The sequence below is a fragment of the Trachurus japonicus genome, chromosome 21, assembly GCF_045865225.1.
Source record: "Trachurus japonicus isolate A0001 chromosome 21, Traja_1.0".
Lineage (NCBI taxonomy): Eukaryota > Metazoa > Chordata > Actinopteri > Carangiformes > Carangidae > Trachurus > Trachurus japonicus.
This window is the reverse complement of record NC_140927.1, coordinates 32,059,396-32,078,256: the sequence shown is the minus strand read 5'-3', so window position 1 is coordinate 32,078,256 and position 18,861 is coordinate 32,059,396. Positions and strand designations below refer to the sequence as shown.

At 40.0% G+C, this 18,861-nt stretch overlaps 1 protein-coding gene across 1 annotated transcript; it reads left to right on the top strand.

The window, feature by feature from the left end:
- The first annotated feature begins 439 nt into the window (after positions 1–439).
- On the top strand, positions 440–18,748 carry idh1 (isocitrate dehydrogenase (NADP(+)) 1). Its single transcript, XM_085764893.1, has 9 exons — positions 440–473; positions 2,219–2,347; positions 7,930–8,221; positions 9,967–10,069; positions 11,310–11,487; positions 14,744–14,895; positions 15,011–15,151; positions 17,012–17,174; positions 18,320–18,748. Exons 2-9 carry the CDS (start codon positions 2,226–2,228, stop codon positions 18,411–18,413), a joined length of 1,245 nt encoding a protein of 414 aa, XP_085621019.1. The 5' UTR covers positions 440–473; positions 2,219–2,225; the 3' UTR covers positions 18,414–18,748.
- Positions 18,749–18,861: the final 113 nt, after the last annotated feature.

The window sequence follows — 18,861 nt, the reverse complement described above, 5'->3', positions numbered from 1 at the left end:
TTTTTGTAATATATTTTCTTATTTTATTTAGATTTTATAATTACTTTAATTTTTTCACAGTAACTGCAAGGAGAAAAAAAAAACCAAAAAACAGAAATGAATCATTAAAAATCAAAACAATAACAAAAACGACATTTTTAAATGAATGAAACATTTCCGGTCTACGTGACGTTTCGCAGCCCCCGCCCGATTTAAAGTCCCGCCCCCTCCTCCTCCTCCTGCTGCTGCTGCTGTGTGGTCTTCTCTGATTGGCTGGCCGCGGCCTCCTCTCTCCTCTGATTGGCTGGCCGCGTCCTCCTCTCTCCTCTGATTGGTCCATAGCTCCGTGTCTGTGGAAGCACCGGCCGGCGGTGTCCTCCTCCTCCTGCTGCCGCCTCACCGCTGCTGCTGCCCGGCCAGTCCCAGCTCGGTTCCCCTGCGCTACGGTTCCTCTCCTCTCCTCGTCGCTGTTTGTGTTTGTGGACAAAAATAAGGTAGGTAGGAGCTGAAAACACGGAATAATAATAATAATAATAAAAACTGTAATAAAACTACGGAGTGAAACAGCGGTGACGTACACGGAAGTGTGTAATGTCAGCTATAATATATCTAACTGCTGCATATCTCCCTCTGTTTATGTTTTCTGCGGTGGTTTTTAACACAATCTGAGCAGAAACAGGCGAATATTCACTACACACAGTGAAGCTGTGTTTTATTTCTTTATGCAAATATGGTTTAACTTAATGTCAAGCTCGTACAGTTTATTTAAAATGAAGGGAACCCCGATAATAATAAGATGAGACGTTCAAGGGCCGCAGCTCCTTCCTGCTTTTATGGTTGTCTGTTATTCAATGGCATATCTGTGTAGCAGCAGCAGTAGTGGTAATAGTAGCAGTAGTAGTAGAAATAACTGTTGCATTGCATTGCATTACATTCCTCATGGTGAGTGCCAGTCTCCTCCCCATCATACGATACGATGCTGTGCCTGGTCTGCAGACTTATGTAACTTCTGTGAACATCATGTCATTTTCTCTCCTTCAAAAAAATCTACAAGTTGTGAAATGATCACAGCCCAGGCATTGTGCAACTCCACCCATCATTAGCAAACTGAGCGTCCATGCAAACGTTGTAGAAAGCAGCATTTTAAGTGGCTGCTGCTGCAGTAGCTAGTTGGCCAGGGTTTGGTTTTGTTGATAGAGACTCAGTCTGAAGAGGATTATGAATTAATGCTGAGTCACTACTGTGTGTGTTTGTGTGTGTTTTTCAATGAGTTCATTCATAGTGGAAGCTTAGCCTAAGTGTTGTGCACAGAGGAGGACAGAGCTCTTCTCTCTCTCCTCTGGGTTTTGACGCTGCAACTGATCCGACACTTATTATTATTGTCCTGCAGCCATCGACTGTGTGTTTTGTCTGTGGAATAAAGAAATGAATTAAAGCTGCAGCTCAGTGTCCTGGGTATGACCCACCACATCTGGACAGGTAGCCTACACAGCACCGGTTGTTGTTGTTGTTACTATTGTGATCCAGATGTGGAAGAAACAGTATTTGATAATCGTGCCACATATGGGCCAGAACCGAACCGTGCCGGAGGAAAACACACATGTGCCTCATCTGTTTTTTAGTATGAAAAAGAACAGCAGTGTGTGCATTGGCTTTGGTTTGCTCGGCTGCTGGTTGATTAAGTATAGTTAATCGATTATCAATCAGCTGATCTCTGCAGCTTCTCTTCATCTGTGTTGTTTATCTGTAAGAAGAGTCACAACTAACTAACACATTTTTATTATGATTATAATAAAGATACTTTATTAAAGTCACTCAGCAGTTTACTATAGTGGGAAAAAAGAGGAAATTAACCTGCAGCTCTCTCAATTGTTTCTAATTTGATGCCAAATATTTTTGGGTTCCAGTTTCTCCAGTTTCTCCAGACTGAGCTGCTGTTGTTCTGACTCTTATCTCATTGAATCTCTTGTGGGTTTTTTGGATGTTTGTGGGAGAGCACGAGGCATTTAAAGACCCGCCACAGGCTGCAGGAAAGAAAATGTGACTTTTTTTCCCCCCTTCTTCCCACCGTCTGTCTGATGTTTCATAAACTAAACGATTAGTTGATCGCCTGAGAATCAGAAATCTCAGTCACAGCTCAACTTTATGCAAATGTTTCATCAGAATAAAAGAGTTTATCATTAGGCTTCATGTTCTTCCGTCTTTTTGTCTCTCATCTCTGATTTATTTCACCCGCCAGGCTCAAGATGTCTCAGAAGATCAAGGCCGGCTCCGTGGTGGAGATGCAGGGAGATGAAATGACTCGTGTCATCTGGGAGCTCATTAAGGAGAAGCTCATCTTCCCCTACCTGGAGCTCGACCTGCACAGGTGAGCACGACAACTACGACTCAGCATAAAAAGTCTCTTCCTGTCACATGCACGCTCCTTTTGAAACGTGCAGGGCACAAACGCACGCACCTGAAGGCTAAAAGCACACACAATATCTGATAGCAGAGCTGGTGTTACTGGTTGTTTTACTGGTTCACCTGGTTTAACGTTGTGTTTGATGAGAACATGTGATAAAGAGGAGGTGAAGAGCTGTCAGGGTTTTATTGTGGAAATGAGCAGAGTCCAGATCTGAAGGTGTCGACGTCTCACCCGCAGGTAAAGCTGCAGCTACAGGTACAGGTGCAGTGGCATGATGCAACTTTCATTATTGTTTTAATCAATGGATCAATTGTTCAGTTTAAAAATGTGAGATAAAGACAGAAAACAGCAGAAAACAGCAGAGTTTTTTCTTATAGTTTTCTTTTGACTATGAATTAGTCCATAAAATTAGATGCAGATAACAGTTTTATTATTTTATTGCTCTCAAAAAGCTTGGTAATAGTTTGTTCTTTTTATTTTGCACAATTTAAAAAAATACAACATAAAACATTAATAATGAAACAAAAAAAAACACAGTGGGCTTATCTGAAGCCTCCACCTTATAATAATATTAATATTAGAATTTAATGTAGAAAAGCACAAGATAACATGAAAAAAATAATAGTGACTAATAACAATAATTATAGTTAATGTTGATTATCAGCTTCTGAGAGGAAAAGTTTTAATTCAGCTGCAGCAGACAATTAAAAATTCAATTAATCAAACCATTACTCTTTTTTTTTTTAAATCTTTTTTTCATTTTTCATTTTCAATTAAATTATTATTATCAGAGCAGTTTTCCAGTTAATTTCCTATATTATCACTGCACCTCACTCTTCTAACGTCCATGTAGTCAAACTGTTTCTCCATCGTAGCTCACACACACACGACTCAACAAACAGTTAAACAACTCCCCGACACGTCTGATGAATATTTAACAGTATTTTTTTAATTTTTGTTTTTATCATTTCATGCATCACATCGTAAAAAGTGAATGATTGATCTATGCAGACGGCGCTTTGATGGCACACGGTGTAAATAATTACACAACAAGAGTTTCTCAACAGGCTGCAGGAAATCAAACACTAAGTTAACTCATCGACGTCTGCAGAGAACGGAGAAGAAATAATAATTAAAGGGATAGTAGCATGTTTTTTAAAGTGGGGTTGTATGATCTACAAATAGCCCCTAAGTACTTGAATTGCAGTAGAAGACTCTCTGCACTCCTCCCGTTAGCAACGCCAGCCCATAATAGCCCTGCCCAGAGATTTACAACATACATTGTTGTGAATGGACCCAAAGAAACGGCCTATTTTCACGGCCTAAAAGAGGTTTTACCTGAAAAAAAATACACAGTTCCATTGTTCACTAGAATATAATTTTTTCCAGCCCCTCAAAGTGCAGGAAAAACACAGTTTTTATTTGGACCTAACCAACTGCTGATCGGTGGGCGCTAACCCTGGGCGGAGGGATACGTGAGTTGGTTAGTTGGTTTTTCCTGCACTTTGAAGGGCTGGAAAAAATTATATTATAGTGAACAATGGAACTGTGTTTTTTTTTTTTTCAGGTAAAACCTCTTTTAGGCCGTGAAAATAGGCCGTTTCTTTGGGTCTGTTCACAACACTGTATGTTGTAAATCTCTGGGCAGGGCTATTATGGGCTGGCGTTGCTAACGGGAGGAGTGCAGAGAGTCTTCTACTGCAATTAAAGTACTTAGGGGCTATTTGTAGATCATACAACCCCACTTTAAAAAAAATGATACTATCCCTTTAATGTCCAAACTATAGAAACACTCGGAGGTTTACACACTCTTAGAGCTTAAAGGCTAAGCTGCGTCATGCGTGTGTGTGTGTGTGTATTTCTTGAAAGGCAGGTTTTCTAAAAATGTGTGAATGTGTTGAATCGGTGAAACAGACGAGGAGGAATCAGAGCGGCCGACTCCTTCAGCCTGGACAGACTGGTTTCTCTGTCTTCTGTGTGTGTTTGTGTGTCTGTGTGTGTGTAGTGTGTGTATCTAGAGTGTGTATCCAGTTGCCGATCAGTTGTCCAGCGTTGTCCCATTGTTGTGTGTCTTGGTGGTGTTGGTTGTCTTTTTTTTTCTTTCGGGGGAAGGGGGAGGTCGGGTCTGAAAGTGGGTAAAAGGTCGTAGCTGCTTCGAACTAGGCCAACGGGTGCACGAGACCACACACACACACACACACACACAGACACACAGTAGTGTTTTAAGGTGGTAATAAGCAGATGGAGGTGAAGTTTCTGGTCTGAGTTGAAGCTGAAACCAGTGGAGCCACTTCCTCCTCTCTCTGTGTGTCTGTCTCTCTGTCTGTTGTTGGACGAGCGCCCGTCGTTACACAACTCACTCCTTGTTCCCTTTGTTGTGTTGCTGCTGAGAGGAAGAGGAGGAGGAGGAAGAGGTTTGAGCTCTAAAGGGAACTGGGCCATGAGGTTAATGTCTGATCTGGATTCAAACCCAGTCTGAGGTCACGGAGGGAAGATAATTAGTGAAGAAAACCCCCAAGAGGTGTTCTCCTCCTCTATAAGATCTCTCATTCAATTCAATTCAAATTAGCTTTATTGGCATGACAGTTAAAAGAACTATGTTGCCAAAGCATTAGGAATCAATGACACAATACAACTCATGAAACCAAATATATAGGCTACAACAATATACAAATAAATAAAAAGTATACATAAATGATTTACCCTATGCGTGTGTGTGTGTGAGCATGCTCGTGTGTGCTGATCAAGTTCTCTCTCTCTCTTATACATAGTCTAAATGAAACTTATGTGTGTGTGTGGTAAGATAGGGCATCATTAGACTGTTGCAAGTTGTTATATATAAAACATACACATATTGTTCTTAAATGATGACAGTAACATATGACAATATTAAATGACATCAATAGTGGTTCTGATAGTAACAAATGATAAAAAACAGCAACAATATGAATCTCTCTCTCTCAATTCAATTCAATTCAGTTCAGCTTTATTGGCACGACTGTCACAAAGACTATGTGGCCAAAGCATCAAGACACAATGAAACAAAACAATAAACATCAGAGTATAAAGAACTACAAAGTATATATAGAATGAAAAACTTAAAATAAATAAATAAATAGAAAAGGAGTGTGTGTGTGTGTGTGTGTGTGTGTGGGTGTGTCGGTGGGTGTGTGTGCATGTGTGCATGCATTTTACTGTGTGTGTGTGTGTGTGTGAAGTGAGTTTCTGTCTCTACTTCTCCTGTTTCACAGTGGACACAAATTCTTTTGGCTCTTTCTAGCCATTCTTTTTTATGGCGACCAGTTTCAATGGCAAGATTATGGTCTATGTAAGTCTGTATTTTGTAAGGGTCTGCCTCTTTTGGGCGTGTTTTCTTTGGGTTAAAGCAGAAGTAAGCGATCCGGACGTTTTGGCTAACTTCTTGTCAGCCGATGGAGTTAGCAGCCCCCGCCCTCGTCATGGATCTATTGGTCCTCGTCCCTACGTCACCACATTCACGCGCATCCCTTGGCTGCACACACAGAGAGGACCGCCCCTTTATGCCGTTCTCTCTCCTCATTGGATAAAGGTTGTAGGATACAAGGAAAGTTTTCTCCTGGGCTCAGAGCAGAGCAGAGTGACTGACAGACCCGTGTTTCAGACCAAACACTCTATAGAAGTGATTGCTGTCTGAAGATAGAACTATTTAAGACTTATATTAACACAAAAATATCGCTTACTTCTGCTTTAAGGGGGCCCAAACTTCACTTCCATACAGGAGGATTGGTTCTATGATACTTTGGAAAATTTTAAGCCAGATCTTGATTGGGGGGTTCTCTCTCTGTCTCTCTCTGTTTACGGCTCCTCGTTCCTCTGCTGCTCAGATCAGAGACGTGTTGTCATATACACACACACACACACACACAAGTGATGGCCGGGTGTTGTAAACTGTCATCTGTCTGTGTGTATTTAATCTGTTCCTGTCAGATAAACTAAATAAATAGATCAGTGTGATTGGAACTGATAAAGTAAAACATTTGGCAGATCAGATTCTACTTTATTTCATATTTGATAGAAATTGGGAACATTTCTAAATGTTTAACAACATTTTATACTGGGGTGAAGTTATTTATTATACCTTTTTTTTCTTACCTAATTTGGACTTTGTTTATACAGTTTTTTGTTTATTTACTTATTATTTATTATTACTTTTTTTTTCTTTATGCTTTTTGTGGCAAATTTCCTCCCTATTATTATACTTTTTTCTTCTTTTATTATTCACTTTTCTGTTTTAGCAAATTTAATTTAATTTATTGGTTTGTTTGAGAGGGACAGTGCAACACTGATCAACAGAAAAAAGAATTAGCCAGTAAGGCTAGTTTTCATCTGTTGTCCCTGGCCAGATGTTACAGGCAACCTAAGAACCAAAAGAAACAATTAAGCAACGCATTAAAATACATCTGAAATTACACATCAATTTACTAAAAGCTCATATTAACAAATAGGACATATACGTACATAACAGGAGGCAGGTGACACATAGCAACACTGGCATGCAGACATAACATGCAGACAGAAAAAGAAAAGTAGATTATATATAGTACAGATAATACATATAGCTATATGACATAAACACAAACAGTAACAGACATTAAAAAGCAGAGCATGCAATGGCGAACATAGGGAAACAGCACGAACAACAACAAGCATTGGAAAGCAGGACATGGACATGTACACTGCAAAAACTCAAAATATTTCCAAGAATATTAGTCTTATTTCTAGTCAAAATGTCATTTCTAGTCAAAACTAATCTCATTGTACTTAAAATAAGACTCATCACATAAAAAGTAGCTTGTTTTTAGACACTTTTTACTTCTTTCAAGCAGATTTTCACTTGAAATAAGTAGAAAAATCTGACAGTGGATCAAATTTTTCTTTCTTATTACAAGCACACAAAAAAACTTGCTTTCACTGGCAGATTTTTCTACTTATTTCAAGTGAAAATGTGTTTGAAACAAGTGAAAATGATCTAAAAACAAGTTCATTTTTAGATGATGAGTCTTATTTTAAGTGGAAAGAGTTTAGTTTTGACTAGAAATGAGACATTTTGACAAGAAATAAGACAAATATTCTTGGAAAGATTTTGAGTTTTTGCAGTGTGAGGTATTAAAACACGACAACATTTTCACTTGTTTCAAACAAATTTCACTTGAAATAAGTAGAAAAATCTGCCAGTGAAAGCTAGTTTTTTGTGCTCGTCATAAGAAAGAAAAACTTGCTCCACTATCAGATTTTTCTACTTATTTCAAGTGAAAATGTGTTGGAAGCAAATTAAAATGATCTAAAAACAAGTTCATTGTTAGGTGATGAGTCTTATTTTGAGAGAAAAGAGTTTAGTTTTGACTAGAAATGAGACAAATATTCTTGGAAAGATTTTGAGTTTTTGCAGTGTATAGTACATAAGACAGTGACAGACATGACAAAGCAAAACAGAAAGCATTAGAAAAGTACATAGAATTTAATCCAAATAAATAATGTCTTTGGTTCCTCTCTGTGTGCTGCAGCTACGACCTGGGCATGGAGAGCCGAGACGCCACGGACGACCGTGTGACGGTGGAGGCGGCGGAGGCGGTGCGGCGCTACAACGTGGGCATCAAGTGCGCCACCATCACGCCGGACGAGAACCGCGTGGAGGAGTTCAAGCTGAAGCAGATGTGGCGCTCGCCCAACGGGACCATACGCAACATCCTGGGAGGAACCGTGTTCAGAGAGGCCATCATCTGCAAGAACATCCCCCGTCTGGTGCCCGGATGGATCAAACCCATCATCATCGGCAGACACGCCCACGGAGACCAGGTAAAGAGAGACAGGAAGTCCTGACGGCTGGTTTTAAGGCTCAGTTTCTGAATACAGGCTGTGTGCATTTCTCTGTGGACTGAGGCTTTGATACTTTCACAGTATTAATATAGAACCTAGAGCTGCTTTATAATCACACTACACATGGACATCTACCTTTATACTGTATGGAGCTTTAATACAAACATCTACCTTTATACTGTATGGAGCTTTAATACAAACATCTACCTTTATACTGTATGGAGCTTTAACACAAACATCTACCTTTATTCTGAAGGAGCTTTAACACAAACATCTACCTTTATTCTGAAGGAGCTTTAACACAAACATCTACCTTTATACTGTATGGAGCTTTAACACAAACATCTACCTTTATACTGTATGGAGCTTTAATACAAACATCTACCTTTATACTGTATGGAGCTTTAATACAAACATCTACCTTTATACTGTATGGAGCTTTAATACAAACATCTACCTTTATACTGTATGGAGCTTTAATACAAACATCTACCTTTATTTTGAAGGAGCTTTAATACAAACATCTACCTTTATACTGTATGGAGCTTTAACACAAACATCTACCTTTATTTTGAAGGAGCTTTAACACAAACATCTACCTTTATACTGTATGGAGCTTTAATACAAACATCTACCTTTATTTTGAAGGAGCTTTAATACAAACATCTACCTTTATACTGTATGGAGCTTTAACACAAACATCTACCTTTCCATAACTTCATATCTGAGCTCAGTGAGGAGGAGCAGAGACTGCATCAATAATTATGTTCCCTCGGCTGCACTTTGGACCACAATGCCAGTCAACACACACACACACACACACACAGATCCATGTGAAGGTTCAGGAGGAATCTGCAGCATACATAACATCCACTGAGGCTCAGACACAAGTAGTAGTAGTAGTAGTAGTAGTAGTAGTAGTAGTAGTAGTAATAGTAGTAGTAGTTTTATTCGATCTTTTACACAAAATTATTTACAGTTGAGCATCAATCACAGTCAGTCAACCTTCCATAAAACCATCATTAGTTCAGCTAGTTCAGAAATAGATGGAAAAGCTGCAGGCTGAAGCTATCTAGCTTATAGATGCCTTGGCTACCCTTTAATTCATTATTTCATTAAATCCATTAGAGCTCTTCATGGTTTCAGAGTCATAGAAGGAAACAAGTATCCAATAATTAACAAATGTAGCCAAAAATAAAAATAAATAAATAATTAAACAGTATTACAGTTGCAATCAGACTCATAGAAAGAAATAAGTATCCAATAATTGTAGCCATTGTAGTAATTGTAGTAATTGTAGTAAGTGTAGCCAAACAGTTGAGCAGGTGCAGGCTGAAGCTATCTAGCTTATAGATGCCGACCCTTTAATTCAATTTTCAATTAAATCCATTAGAGCTCTTCATGATTTCAGAGTCATAGAAAGAAATAATTATCCAATAATTAACAAGAAATTGCAATCAAAACCCAATTAATCAATCCTGTTTATAGCTTTCTATCATACTATGTTTTAATCTATTTCTAAATTGTGTTATGTTTTGGCTTTGTTTGAGATCCTCTGTCAAGCTATTCCACAGTTTTACCCCTCTCTTTCCTTGAACATTTTTAAAATATTATTAGGGAGTACATTTTTCTTGGCTTTGTACAGTATATTATCCGTGCAGTTTCTGTCACAGGTGTCTTCATCTGACCTTTGACCTCTTGTATTAACCCTTTGTCTGTGACAGTACAAGGCCACAGACTTCGTGGTGCCGGGGCCGGGGAAGCTGGAGATGATCTACACACCCACCAGCGGAGAGACCATGAAGTTTGTCGTCCATAACTTCGAGGGTAAGAAGAGAACAGGGATTCAAACATCTGACACAACATCACACACACACACACACACACACACGTCAGCTATCGTCCTGCGGCGGTGTGTAATGTGTGTGTGTGAGTCAATATGAACAAGCCGAACTCTGACAAACGTTAACGAGCTGGTTTTCCTCTGTGTTCATGTTGTGAACAGCAGAGCGTCAGATAGGTGTTATCAGCCGTGTTGTAACTCTGCTCGCCTGCTCCGCTGTTATCACTGAAACCAAACACTCAGCTGATTGGAAAGGTTGAGCAAGAACAAGAAACTGAGATTTTTTATTTTCTGTTTCCCTGAATTAGAAACTAGTGAAACGTTCTCTTGATTTTTGAAGCTGCTTATTATACTTTATTTAACCATCCATACTGGGAGACACAAACAGTGGCATGTGCACAGTTCTACACACAATCACTGCCTTCAAAATAAAAGCAAGAGAGTTTATTTATGCTTTTATTTGGAAAAGCTTTAGCAGTAGGTTCGTTACCTTTAATTGTCGGTGCAAGCTATTTTTAGAACGGCGGAGCAGAGCCGTGAGCTGCTCAGAGCTACGCTACGGAGGCTCATTATGGGATTTCTTGGTTTCCCTCATCAAACTCATCAAATACACAATCCAACAACTCCACAACGCTCTGATGGACAAGTTGTGAGCTGCACATTCACCACGCTATGAGATAATAACACAACGTTACCACACAGAGTTGTTTTAGAGGGAAATTCAGAGACTGTTGATGAAAAACTGTCCCTGAAGGCAACGTGCATCAGCGGTTTTGCATGAATTTCCCTCTAAAACAACTCTGTGTGGTAACGTTGTGTTATTATCTCATAGTGTGGTGAATGTGCAGCTCACAACTTGTCCACCAGAGCGTTGTGGAGTTGTTGGATTGTGTATTTGATGAGTTTGATGAGGGAAACCAAGAAATCCCATAATGAGCCTCCGTAGCGTAGCTCTGAGCAGCTCACAGCTCTGCTCCGCCGTTCTAAAAACAGCTTGCACCGACAATTAAAGGTAACAAACCTACTGCTATGACTATAGGGATTATGGTGATGGACATACAACAGACTCAATAAAGACATTTTTTCATGGATTAGAATAAAAATAAAACCTGAAGAGTGTGTGTGTCCAAAGTAATAAACACACACAGAGGGTTTTGTGTAGCTCGGTGTGTGTGGATGCTAATTAGTGTGTGTGTGTGTGTGTGTGTGTGTGTGTGTGTGCAGGCAGCGGGGGCGTGGCCTTGGGGATGTACAACACAGACAAGTCGATCAGAGACTTCGCCCACAGCTCCTTCCAGATGGCTCTGACTAAAGCCTGGCCTCTGTACCTCAGCACCAAGAACACCATCCTGAAGAAGTACGACGGACGCTTCAAGGACATCTTCCAGGAGATCTACGAGAAGTGAGGACACACACACACACACACACACACTTACACACACACAAAGACTTACACTTACACTTACACAGGGTTCCCATGCGTCCTGTAAAACCTGGAAAACACATGGAAAATTAGAAGAAGAAAAAAAAGTCAAATGTCCTGGAAAAGCTTGAGTTGTCCTGGGAACTCACAGAGCTTAAGATTAATTTTCCAAAGAAGAGCAGGAAAAAGAAAAGAAAACGGCTCGCACACCGCAGGGCTCCAATATGCAGTCCATTTATTTGCACAGAAAAAGTAATGTTTCGAGCACAAGCAGCTCTTCGTCAGATTTGAGAAATACACATTGACGCCATCTTAAGTATCATGTGATGTGGGTCATGTGATGACTAGAGTAACAGGAAGCAGATACCAGCACAAACAAAATATAATACAATATTATAGCTGCTGCGCAGCGATGGGTCGGGTCCGGGCTACTTTTGGGAAAAATTAGGCAATTCTGAGCAACAAACAGGAGAATAGGAAGACAAGACAGTTGTCCTTATAATGTCCAATTTGCATCAGTTGAGGATTGAACCCACAACCTCGGGAACCAAAGACTGTTGTCTATCGCACTGAGCTACTTGACAAGTGGCATTCAACAGTGGCTTCACAAATTGAGTAAGCCATTCACTGTCGTGTAGGCAGAAAAAGAAAAATCCGTTTTTGAGGTAAAATAATGATATGTATTTGTCAAACATCTACTATGAGTCTAAGATATTAGGAGCCTTCGCACATGGTCCAGTCCAAGCTATTTGGATTTTTAAATTTAGAAGCTTGCTGTGATGCCACCATTAGGACAATTGTCTTGTGTTTCGTGTTGAGGACATTTGACATTTTGATCTGTCATCATCATCATCTTCACCCTGGCTGGGTCTCGAACTCACAACTTCTGACACCAAGAACCAGCGCTTAACTCAGTGAGCTAATTATCTGGAAGTGAGACATGGTGTGTGTCTTCTCAAATAGACTCAGGGAGTCAGTGTCTGGGCAGCAGTTGTGAACGCAGATTTCTGTTATCTAAACAAAAATCTGTTAATACATAAATTGCATTTAGACAGCAAAATAGCTTGAGGACATCTGACATTTCGAACTGTCATCATCATCATCATCATCATCTTCACCCTCGCTGGGTCTCGAACTCACAATCTCTGACACCAAGAACCAGCTCCTAACTCACTGAGCTAATTAGCTGGTAGTGAGACCTGCTGTGTAGCTTCATTTATCCACTCAGGTGAGCCAGTGCCCGGGCAGCTGTTGTGATGAAATGGTCAAAATGTCAATAATTCAGTCATCTAAACAAAAATCTGATAATACATAAATTGCATCTTGACAGCATGGAAATGTTGGTGATTTGTTTTTAATGATAAGTGTTTTGCTTCATAAGAGAAAATATGATGTTTATAAATTCCACACTCACATTGACTGCAGTTGTTTCCATGAGAGCAGAATTCAAAATGTTCTAGAAAATTCAGTTTTTGAATTAAAATTCTGATATTTGCTAAACTTCATCAACCATGACTCCAGAATATTGTCATTTTTTTTCAGGAAGTTTGAAAATGTATTTAGCAAGAATTTGATGGTATATGTTTACAGTAGTGTTTACAGTCAAACGTTTTCATGCACTGTAGGCTCAATTTTTGCTTAATCAAAAATCCGAGAAACAAGTTTTGTGGAGGACAGTCTGGAGATGCTCTGTAGCAAGTTTGGTGTCAATTGAGCAAAAATTGTGGGAGGAGATACATTTTAAAAGTTTTACAGTTATTGAAAAAAACAGAGTGATGGACTTCATAATTTGTAATAAGTTTAAGTTGACAAAAGTTTCAGCAGTATTGAGGCTACATTGTGGTGAAGTTTCAACACTGTAGCATCTACCGTTGGTCTGGTAGGAATTTTTAAAGTTTTTAAATTTAAACGCTTATTGTGCCCCCCCTGGGAGGGGGGGGCACATGTCCTTGGAGTTGAGTGCATCTGGCATGGGACTGAACCTTTGTGCAAAGTTTGGTGAGTTTTCGCCCATGGGAAGTATGACTTCCTTGGAAGAAGAAAGAAAGAAGAAGAAGAAGAATTCCTAGGAATACAATAGTGTCCTGGCAGCTTAGCTGCCCGGACCCTAATAAGACACAAAAGTATTAGAAAGTGCTAGAAAAGAAAAGAAAGCAAATGTCTATCAATAATATTAATTTAAAAAAAGTCCTGATATTTCTAGTCTGACATCATCTTAAATATAAATATTTTTATTTATATTTTCATAAGCATGTACACATACCAATGAGAACAACTGTAGGGAGATGTAAGCTATACAGATGTGTGACCAGCAGCAATATAGAAAAAGAAAAGAAGAGCGGGGAAACTAGAGATTTTACTTGATGAGTGTTTCCAGTGTTGGACCACGAGCATAAGGGGTTTTCTCTTCCTCTGCTGAGAGACAGACAGAGGAGAAGCAGAGAGCTGTAGTGGCCGTGATTTAAAAATAAAAACTTAATTTCATGATGAATTTGTCATACACTACTCACAAAAAGTTAGGGATATTTGAGAAGAATCTCCCTATAAAAAGTTCCTGCTACAGTGATATTCTATCATGAAAGCCTTTAGAAGGATGCAGTGGTACTTTCTTTACATCAAACAAAAGCTAACAACGGTGGTGGCTGTAGCATAACAACAATCTCAATGTCTCAACAACTTGATCAGTTTGATCAAAGTGTCGTCTTGGTCTCATGGTGTCAACATGGTGGAGAGGAGAGGGAGAGAGAAGAGGACTGTCTACAAACTGTCACTGAACCAGAACTGACGACTGAACCACTAAATCAGACGGTGCTGGTGATGTTTGTGGTTAATCACCTTGTTAGAGAACAGCGTGTTATTCAGTAAGGACTGAAACATTGAACAACTGGACATGTGCATTCAAAACTTTAGAGAAGGTTCAATTAAGTTCTGAAGTTTAATCCAAAAGCCAAATAGCCCTAACTTTTTGTGAGTAGTGTAATTTTTAAGCATGTCAGAGATTATTTCATAGATAAGTTAAAGAGCCACAGACTGCACATCTTTAGATCAGACTTCTGGGGCTGAGAGAGGAAGAAACATAGAAACAAACTGGTTAAATGTACAAAATAAGGTTCAAAAGAACGCTTCTCCAAAGCATGAATGGGACGTAGGATGTGTTAGTGTTTAGTGTGATAACTTAAAATGATTTCAAGTGGTTCGAGTGGTAACCTTGTAACGTGTGTCGTCCGTCCCTCAGGGAATACCGCGCTCAGTTTGAGGCCAAAGGGATCTGGTACGAGCACCGACTGATCGACGACATGGTGGCTCAGGCCATGAAGTCCGAGGGCGGCTTCATCTGGGCCTGCAAGAACTACGACGGAGACGTGCAGTCAGACTCGGTGGCTCAAGGTTCAGACACGTTGACAGAGAACAGAGTTTTATAACGAAGCTCAGGATGAGAGAGGTTCCTGGTCTCTAATGTGTGTGTGTGTGTGTGTGTGTGTGTGTGTGTGTGTGTGTCCAGGCTACGGCTCCCTGGGCATGATGACGTCCGTCCTCATCTGTCCTGATGGACGCACCGTGGAGTCGGAGGCGGCCCACGGCACCGTGACGCGACACTACAGGCAGCACCAGCAGGGCAAAGAGACCTCCACCAACCCCATAGGTAGGACACACAGCAGGCCACTTAAAGGACTATCCCGGGCAAATTCAACTCGGGGCTGTATTTTCCTATCATTTTAGGTCTAAAAGAAGGAATCTGAAGATTTTCAGTTTTTCTTTTTTTCTTTTTATTATTTATTTATTCCACTTTGGTTCAGAGAATTCACCTTACAAATGAACAATACATAAGTGGGTTTTTCCCCCTCCCATCCCACCCGATGTCTCCCCCACAAACAAAACTACCAAACAAGTTTACAAAACAGAAAAAAAAAAAATAATAATAATAATAGCAATAATAATTATAATAATAATAATAATGTGTGTGTATATATATATATATATATATATATATATATATATATAAGCATATAATGCTTATGTTGATAATGTGTATATATATATATATATATATATATATATATATACACATATGTATAAAAAAAATAAGAAAAGAATTATGAATCATTTATCCAAAATCACATTATCAACATGAGCACATACATAAAGCAGTTAGAAAAATACATATTTTAATCTACAGTAGTGATGTACAATTCATATTCTCAAAATGCGATATAAGAGGTTGCCAGTGTTCATAGAATGTATCGGTGGATCCCCGAAGTGTAAATTTGACCTTTACTTCTCTAGCTTCAAAAATGTCATCAGGTCTTTAAGCCAGGAATCTTTTGAAGGGGGTAAAGGGTCTTTCCACTGTAAAAGATTTTCAGTTTAATTGCTCCTGTTGTGCGGTAGTTGTGTCTGTCCCCGTGTCGCCACGGCAACGATGAATGGGAGCGGATTGAAGTTCTGCTGCTTAGGCTGTTTCCATCCCTCAAAGCCACAGACAGCGTCAGATGGCGACTCAAACATGCACCCAGAAGTGTATTTACTTCAAGTCCAGAGTTCCTGGCTCGGGCTTTAAACACAGTGAGCGACACCAGTCACCCTGCCTCTAGTCTCTTTGTTCCTCTCCCTTCCAGTAGATGGTGCCGCTAGATTAAATGCTCTACCTCCCGGTTCACAGGCAGTTTCTTTCCCTGTGCTGTGCGAAGCCGAAACAACCTCTAGCCTCAATCAGGGCCAAATAGAAGGTTTTAACTATTTATTATTATCTTTATCATTACTATTTCTCATCATTATTATTATTTTGTTTTCATTCTTCTATTGAAAGAGGCACTGAGACACGGATATCTCCACTGTACACTCTAAAAAGCTTGTTGTCTTTTTTTTTTATTCTTAGGACGAATGTTTCCTGATTATTTTTACTTAGATGTCTATGGTGCCTACAGTATATCTGGGGGCAGTGTCCTTCTATCTTAACCTACCTTCTTATGTTTCATGTAATTTACTGTGTTTTTCTTCTTTTATGTATGTTTGTTTTTATAGTCCTGTCCTCTCGCAAGTGCTTTCCAATGCAGATTTTCTGCAAATTGCAAATAAATGGCTCTGATATTCCTGTGTTTATGACACAAACGGGAGCTTCCGACTGCAGGTGAACACACCGAGCGTCGACTTGGGTCTCGCACGAGACTTTGAATTAGATCTAGTTTTACATGTCGACTTGCTTGAAGTAAATAAACTTATGGGTGCATGTTTGAGTCGCCATCTGACGCTGTCTGTGGCTTTGAGGGATGGAAACAGCCTAAGCAGCAGAACTTGCATCCGCTCCCATTAATCGTTGCTGTGGCGATGCGGGGACAGACACAACTACCGCACAACAGGAGCAATTACACTGAAAATCTCCAGATTCCTTCTTTTAGACCTAAAATGTTAGGAAAATACAGCCTGGAACTGTCCTTTAAACCTCCTGAACCTGCTGCTGACCCTGTGTGTGTGTGTGTGTGTGTGTGTGTGTGTGTGTGTGCAGCCTCCATCTTTGCGTGGTCGCGGGGTCTCCTCCACCGGGCGAAGCTGGACAGCAACACGGAGCTGAGAGTTTTCTCCGAGGCTCTGGAGGCCGTCTGCATCGAGACCATCGAGGCCGGATTCATGACCAAGGACCTGGCCATCTGCATCAAGGGTTTACCCAGGTCAGTGAACGCACCACGCCACTCACATCACATCACATCACATCCTGTCTGTCTGTTTGTTTGTGTGTTTCTCAGCTACAGAAGCTTTTTACTGTTCATGTAGGATTTCAACCAGGTTTCATCAGTCCCTCCAGAAAGACACAATTATGCGATCGCATAATTCAGCACATAATCAGCCAAAGTCTGCACATCATTTTCAAAGACGCCACACGCCGAAATATGCGGGGCTTTCATGATTTCATAAACCCTGTATCTTCGTTGCAAAAAAGTCGCACATATCTTGGCAGAAAGTTGAAAAATGTCGCGTTCACGTCACACAAGAGCGGCCAATCTCCTCCTGTCGCCTTGGGAACGTTATGGAGTGACGTCATCGCAAAGTCATTCAGGAGTGGAAGATGCACTTTTTTTGTTCCCAGTTGGTTAAATCATAAGTTTCAAAAAACCTTACAGTTGTAAGTATATTAGTAGTAATGTAAATTTACACTACAGTAAGAGATTGCACTTTTCATTTGAAGCACTTATTTTAACAGAGATGACTTTGTATAGCTACCTCTGTAAAACAGGAAGCAGACATTATTAATTTTCTATTAATTTTATTGTTTAATTTATTCATTTTTACAGATGTTGTAGCAAATTCTTTTTGTAACACTACGGAACTTGTTTGACTGGTCTGAAATAACAATAACAAGATGAGATTATTTGATGAGTTTGATGAGGGAAACCAAGAAATCCCATGAGCCTCCTCTGTAGCGTAGCTCTGAGCAGCTCACGGCTCTGCTCCACCGTTCTAAAAATAGCTTGCACCGACAATTAAAGGTAACGAACCTACTGCTATGACTATAGGGATTATGGCAATGGGCCAATTTGCCAAAATGTTGAACTAACCCTTTTTAATATTAATTTACACACACTAGGTAATAAACCAACAGGAGATTAATGACCAAGGAATTGGCAATTGATGAGAAATGCTGTATAAATATGTATAAATATATTATATCTGTAATAACATGTACAATATGATCTCTAATTTTATATTTATGTATGAAAACTCGTCTCCATGACTCTGGGTGTTATTATTACTCCTCCGGTCGTCATGGTAACATGTCTCTGACCTCTCTACCATCTCCTCTGTGTTGTCTGTGCAGCGTGACTCGGGCCGACTACCTGAACACCTTCGAGTTCCTGGACAAGCTGGGGGAGAACCTGAAGCTGAAGCTGTCCAACCAGCCCAAGCTGTGATCTGAGGACACACAAACAAACACAAACACAAACACACAATTCAGAATTCACACACGCACAGTCGCACACACACCCAAGACGTCTAGGAACAGTCTTGTCCGGTCCGATCTGTGGAGACACTTAGTCGCGGACAAAACACCAAAAACACCAAAACTCACACGTCGAGCTGCCGGCTCTTTGTTTACCCTCATTGCACGGTGTGTGTGTGTGTGTGTGTGTGTGTGTGTGTGTGTGCATGTGTGTGTGTGTGTGTGTGTGTGTGGTCAGTAGACCGTCAGACCGTCACTGCCTTATTCGTTGTGATCATCTGTGTCCTTTTCCTCTTTGTTGTTGTCGTGTTTTAATACCTCACACTGCAAAAACTCCAAATCTTTCCAAGAATATTTGTCTTATTTCTTGTCAAAATGTCTCATTTCTAGTCAAAACTAATCTCTTTCCACTTTAAATA